General features: G+C 38.3%; 1 protein-coding gene across 7 annotated transcripts; it reads left to right on the top strand.

Annotated features, from left to right (window-relative positions):
- The first annotated feature begins 2335 nt into the window (after nt 1-2335).
- LOC134291147 (uncharacterized) lies at nt 2336-6661 on the top strand. 7 transcript variants are annotated; one of them, XM_062858514.1, is made up of 6 exons: nt 2336-2518; nt 2594-2659; nt 2721-2786; nt 2843-4900; nt 6145-6210; nt 6267-6377. In XM_062858514.1, the coding sequence occupies exons 4-5, from the start codon at nt 2947-2949 to the stop codon at nt 6195-6197; spliced, it is 2007 nt and encodes a 668-aa protein (XP_062714498.1). In that variant the 5' UTR covers nt 2336-2518; nt 2594-2659; nt 2721-2786; nt 2843-2946; the 3' UTR covers nt 6198-6210; nt 6267-6377. The 7 variants fall into 7 exon arrangements, with proteins under 7 accessions (XP_062714498.1, XP_062714497.1, XP_062714496.1 ...); XM_062858512.1 differs by having other exon boundaries at nt 2338-2518; nt 2843-5121; XM_062858513.1 differs by having other exon boundaries at nt 6145-6661.
- The last annotated feature ends 230 nt before the right edge of the window (nt 6662-6891 follow it).

Raw genomic sequence — 6891 nt, 5'->3', positions numbered from 1 at the left:
GTGTGCTGCAGCTATTTCAGAATGCTCTTATAAATATTGACCAACAATTATAAATCAGTACTAACAACAATCTGTCAGATCCCAAGTAACATTTTAGGTTTTGTTCGGCTCTATAAAAGATTTTCGTGTCCAATTTCATAAAACTTACAATAAAACTGATTCATACATCAATGCCTATTGTTAACTTCTTTAAGAGCATCTTCCGGCTAAGTGGACCACTACCCGGGTAGAGGCTAATGGCAAACAAAGGATAAAATAATAACTGGTTTTACCATCATATCTCGTTTTGCCATTCTTCTGTTATTATGAAAAACTTTAAATGGCAAATCAATAGTAAAATATACAATCATTGATATGTTATTCATGAATAATGCTTAATAACACATCAATAACAAAAATTACGATCATGGTAAAACTTGCAATTCAGCACCTTTTATAATGAATTGTATAAAATATCAAAACAATAACATAATTTACATTCCTAGCTAAATTTGCCATTATTTTGATATTGTGAGAAATTATTTATAAACATTAGGCACTATAACATATTTTACTCTTAATATACCATTAACTATTATAGCACCCCGTAGGGATTGCGATGGAGAAATCCAAAATGGTTAATAAGCATATCGCGAATGTTATCGCAAACAACCCTACGCTGCGCAAACGTTCCTAAATAAGAGAAGCCAGAGTAGATTTTTAAGTTCGTTCCGTTTTGAGTTTTTAATTTCCACAAAATAAAACTGTTTTTACATTGATTGATGAACTTAAATTTTATTGAAGAAAAAAAAAAGAAATAGCTGAATCTACCATTATTTTAAAATTGAATTTGAACAACTTAACCTACTTATTCTGTTATCAATAACTCAAGAATGTCATATTTTGTTATTCACCGATAACAGTTAATTTGGGTCTTATTTTGTTATCAATATCTCAATAATAACTTATTTTGTTCTTCAATTTAATCCGCATGCTTTACCATTACTTTGTTATTACAATGGCAAAATAAGTTATTTTTAAGTTTTTCTGCTACCAAAATTTTGTTATTATTTTTGTTTTTTAACTCTTATTTCAAACAAACAAATAACACATTTTGCCATTCAAACATTCTGTTTTAATGGTAAAATTTGCCATTCTTTTGCCATTAAGCTCTACCCGGGTAAGAGTAGCAATAAAGCTGTTTTAAAACCTAGTTCAAAAAATGTCCATACTCTAAAAGCGGTTATGATGATTGTTATTGTTATTTTTTCAACAAAAACTATGGCAGCTCAAGATGCAGAGAAGGTTCCTCAATAGCAAGTAAAGTTCAGTAGGAGACATCATTCGCAAACTAAAAGCGCTCATTCATAAGCGTAACTGGGTCATAGCTCTAGGGGGGGCCAAGGCCATGTCGATATAGATTTTTCATACTAAAAAGATACTTTTCGTCTGAACTGCGCAATTTTTTATCCGGAATGGATTATTCTGGAGGGGGCCAGGCCCCCCCTGGCCACCCCCTATTTACGCCAATGCGCTCATTTCAAAGTCGTATTTTAGTAGTTATTATGTTGCTAGTCTTAACAGAAATTGAAATTAACAGAGGGCTATTGTTGAGCAACACAATCACAACAACGATCTTCTTGCCATGCGTTCTCGAGTTGAAGGGCTAGGTAAAAGTAGTTAGATAAATACTACTATTCTTAGACAGGCAAATAGATCGTGGTTGTGATCTGTCAAATGTTGCTCGGCGGTATTTTCGGTTCTATCGATCGGTGGTACTTGTTCAGAGATTCATGTCGAGCGAACGTTACTTATTGGATCATTAAACCTAATAGTGTCTTAGTTTCTGCTTTTCCATCAGTAGATGTCGTTACTAATCGAACGGATCGCCATCTTTTGAGAGTGTGAACAGTTTTATTGTGGTCATAATGAATGTCATAAGGATTACATATTGGAGAGTTTTGTTTACTCTTAAAATTTTGCTTTATTATGGATATCTTCAAGTATACTATAAAACATTTCATCAATGGTTTTTATAAAAGTAGTCATAAAACTGTGATTTTTGGTTATTACTGCAATAAAACCCTAATAAAAATAAACAAAACCAATCAGCAATGAAATTGTTACTTGAGTAGTTTCTCGAACTTATACTAATGTGCATCAATCTTTAAAAATATTCTAAATACTTGACTAATGACTATCTATTAGATCTCAGATAGTGTAGAAATTACTGGCGAATATTTAAAAATAAGACCGGAACAAATCTCATTTTCTTCTTTTGTCACTTTGCTCTTTGACTCGGCAAGGCGGGGGGGAAAGGGGGGGGTTGATAAATAATAAATGTGTTGCCGCTGGCAACACTGCTTCCTCTCTGAAAATGACAGGCGAATGTAATAACGAATGACATTTTGGAATAGTACAGGCAATGGATAGAACGAAAACAGTGAGACAGCACGTTACTTGATAATCTACTTAAAATTATTCCTAAATTGCTCAAATGATATCTTTCTACTTAAAAATAGCAACTATTACTAGATAGGTAAGAAAGTGAATTAAGTGAGAAAGTTTGAATTTATCCCTAAAAGTTAAATATGTGAATTTGATGATTTTACAGAACCTAAGCTAAAATGTTGGATGCACCTGAAATATCGTGCCAACTATGAATACTTCATTTCTAGCAGTAATTACGATTGATTCATGCAATGAGATCTTAAAATAACTAAATATGTATCTCATTACAGCCACTATCGTATGTTATGAGTGTTTAGGCAGATTTTTGGCATTTGTACGGTGAAAATACTGATAGTGTAAGTCCTTGTTGTTTATAAACCTAACCTCTAATCTAATACAATAAAATTTACAGTTTAAAGCTGTCCTCAACCGAAGCCCGATGTTGAAGCTGCTAAAAACCCAGTGTCCGAACCACCAATTTGCCTGCCGCCGTAACAAACTTTAAAACTATCAGCAATGCCGTTGGACACTCCACAACCATCACTGGAGAAAGCGCGATCGGGAGACAGCGTAATCCATTCGCGCCCCGAATCAGATCGTTTCCCGAGGTTGACCAGCCAAAGCTATTTTGGAATGGAAGTGCTATCCACACGCAGCAGTAAAACTGCTCGACTTGCTCTAAGATTGCAGCAGCTGGAAGAAGAGCGCGCAATCGAGCTGCGCAAGATTGAAGTGGAGAGACGTGCATTGGCATTAGAGCGTGAGGCCATGCATGCAAAGTATAGACTGCTACAGAGGCAGGCTTCGAACAAAGCTGTTCGTTGCAATAAAGTCGGCGCAAACGACAACAAACCGTCAACCGATGGTACTATGCAGAATGCTCATGAACGAGCAGCCGTATTATCGAAGAAAAGAACGATATCGGCAATACAATCGGATAACCAGTCGAACCAATCGATGCAGCCGTCATGTACTGAATCAGCTGATCGGTCGCAATTGCCCTCAGGGATTCAGCAGCAGAATATCGGCGCGTTTCCCGGAGCTATTCTGGAAGAGCAGAGCGAGATCATCGAATGCAATGATGAGAGGATGGAAGAAGAGAAAATACTCGCTCCTTGTCATATTAGCGAGAGAAGTGTGACGTTTCGGGAATCACTAGATGCGAATGCTGAGCTGTACCATACACAGACCTATAGCTCTCTACATCTGTATAGCTCCACCGATCAGGGACTACCGATCAACGCATCCCGACGTAATATGCAGCACAGTATCGCAAAATCTTCGGGTGACCCGCGGCCGCGCTACAACAATGCTAAAAATCGAGCCGAGGTGGATCCACAGTTGCTAGAACGTGAGAAGACTGAACAGCATGCGCGAGTGAAATGGTCCGGCTTTCAGTTGGATCCTGATACTGGACAGAGGATGAGGGAAACGCTCGAGTCTTCAAAAGGTGTGACATCGAATGATAAACAACAACTCCTCGCTGGCGTTTCAGGGGCGATCGCTGCCCCTCCTTTGGAAAAACATCGTCATGCGAATGAAACAAATTCAGAACAACCACACTATTCCACCTGTTCTATGAATTCGAAGGATCAACTTATATCGCTATCAGCCACATCCGTTACACCAACATTTGCCTGCAATACCAATTTCCTCCTCGATCGATGTTCTGGTCTCAATCAGTATATATTCTTGCCATTAGGTAATATCAAGGCCGAGGCATCGCATCAACTCACGCAAACCAAAATGGCAACACTGAAACACTACAGAGGTCAATACAAATCATCACCGACGCAAAGCGTGATACATCGTTCCTGTTTATATTATCATCGTGTTCGGAACCAGTCGCCAATGTTCGTGTTGGAGTGCATACAGCAAAGCTCGAGTAGGTTCGTAATTACGAAACCGCGAACGAAGCTATGTGATGATAGAAGAATAGATGAGAAGCGTCTCAACGACAGAAAGATGCAGCACAACTTCGTAAATGAGAGAAGCACCATGGGCAATCCGAAGCTGAGCAAAACCGAATATCATCCAGTGGTGAATATCCAGGGGTTAGTGCGAGAGCGAAAAAAGGCAAAAGGCTGTATAGACTGTATCGACGTTCAGATCGATCCAGATACTGGTCAGAAAATGAACGGACCGCTTGAAGCTCCAACGGATTTCAGCTCAAACGATAAGGATCAACTTTTCACTGGAGTTCCACAGGCGATCTCTAACTCTCCCTTGAACAGTCATCGACAGGAAATTGAGACAGAACCACAATTCCCACCGAAATCAACTTATCATTCAACAGATTTCACCGGTTCCCGTTTCTCCATCGATCAAGGATACCGTCTCAATCGATGCTTCCGTTCGAACGTATTTGAAACCACTCAAAGTAGTGTATTGGATCAACTAGCGCTCGCGGAGACGGCAGGGTCGTCGTTTCGTCGCAGAGACGAACGCGAAACGTTCCCGTTACGAAGGTGTATGTATCGTTCCAGTTCATGGTATCGTCATTGTAAATACCACAATCGCCGATATTCGTGTTGGAAGGCATGCAGCAAAACTCGGATAAATTCGCAACTTCCGTACCGCGAACGCAGCGTCGACAGCAGTGAGAATGATATTAAGGAAGATGTGGCGTCACAATTTATGACGATTTTTGTTTTGGTCGTTGCTGCGCGTCGATCTCGATTGATATTTGAGGTACTATTCCCAGTGGATTTTAGTGGTGTTTGTCCACGGTTGGATATGGTAGAACATCCAGTTAGCTACGTTTCATGTATATGTGCTTCGCCTGTGAAGCTTGTGACGACGGTTAAAGTTAAGGTTCGATTCAAGCTGTTTTCTCACGATCCATATCGATAAAGGTAGCATTAAACGTGTATGATGATGTCATCCAACTAGAGACGGCAATGATACAGGTTGATATTCAAGGCTGGAACCATGATGGCAACATAGTTCTAAAGGGTAAAGGATGTCTTCACTGCCGCGATTACTGGTTTAACGATTACTATGGAATAGAACAAAATTATGCAGGCCAAGATCATAGCAAATATATGAATGGATTATGGAATCGACAATAATCAAGATGATAGGCTACGAGTATCTAGTAAAACTAACATTAGGTCGAAAGTAGAAAAGATTATGGATCGTGTAACAATAGAAAGGAACCAATCAGGCTGGTTCATAGATAATAATCATAATCAACCTCCAAATAATTTGACAACTGTGAGTGTTTAATAGCGGTAACGATTGAGTTTAAAGACATGCTTGGTAAAACTGGAACCACCCATGTTGGAACTGGTGGCCAGTGTTACGGGGGGGAGTATGTTGCCGCTGGCAACACTGCTTCCTCTCTGAAAATGACAGGCGAATGTAATAACGAATGACATTTAGGAATAGTACAGGCAATGGATAGAACGAAAACAGTGAGACAGCACGTTACTTGATAATCTACTTAAAATTATTCCTAAATTGCTCAAATGATATCTTTCTACTTAAAAATAGCAACTATTACTAGATAGGTAAGAAAGTGAATTAAGTGAGAAAGTTTGAATTTATCCCTAAAAGTTAAATATGTGAATTTGATGATTTTACAGAACCTAAGCTAAAATGTTGGATGCACCTGAAATATCGTGCCAACTATGAATACTTCATTTCTAGCAGTAATTACGATTGATTCATGCAATGAGATCTTAAAATAACTAAATATGTATCTCATTACAGCCACTATCGTATGTTATGAGTGTTTAGGCAGATTTTTGGCATTTGTACGGTGAAAATACTGATAGTGTAAGTCCTTGTTGTTTATAAACCTAACCTCTAATCTAATACAATAAAATTTACAGTTTAAAGCTGTCCTCAACCGAAGCCCGATGTTGAAGCTGCTAAAAACCCAGTGTCCGAACCACCAATTTGCCTGCCGCCGTAACAAAATGTATTTGATGAAAATTTCCCAAACAATTAAGCGAATCCATCAAACTCATCCGTATAGGTTAGAAATTTTCTCGACGACTCCAATTTCTTCTTAGAATTTTAAAAAAATTTTAATATTTTTTTTGGGCCCCCTTCGAATTTGGCTCAAAATTTTCCGAGGGGGAGTGACATAAGAGAGAATCGAAATTGTGTAAGCCTAATGTCAATGAGAGAATTTGTGGAAAACTATTTTGAAAGAATGTATAGAGAAAATCCTAGCCTCATTTCATTTCATCAAATAATGTAGTGAACTCTCTAATGAAATTCCCGAAGGAATTCAAAACGGATTGCTTTTATGACGAAACTAGCTGTGAAAGTGAGAAGCAGGCTTTGCCCCACCAAGAAGAAGAAGATACTTTATTTGGAGGTTTCTTTACATTATTTAGAAGGGGTTTAGCGTAGTTTAAGGAATAGTTTTATAGAAAGTGCAGGGCCGCTTCTGAGGAGTTTTAGAATGGTTTTAAGAGGGTTTCAAATAGGATTCGAAAAGTTTGAAAT

Source organism: Aedes albopictus, chromosome 3 (genome assembly GCF_035046485.1).
Source record: "Aedes albopictus strain Foshan chromosome 3, AalbF5, whole genome shotgun sequence".
Lineage (NCBI taxonomy): Eukaryota > Metazoa > Arthropoda > Insecta > Diptera > Culicidae > Aedes > Aedes albopictus.
Note: the sequence above shows the minus strand (reverse complement) of the source record. Positions and strands in the feature narration are given on the sequence as shown.

Excerpts from the sequence above, each read along its gene's own strand:
- LOC134291147 (XM_062858511.1), top strand. The coding sequence starts at position 2,947 with ATGCCGTTGGACACTCCACAACCATCACTGGAGAAAGCGCGATCGGGA.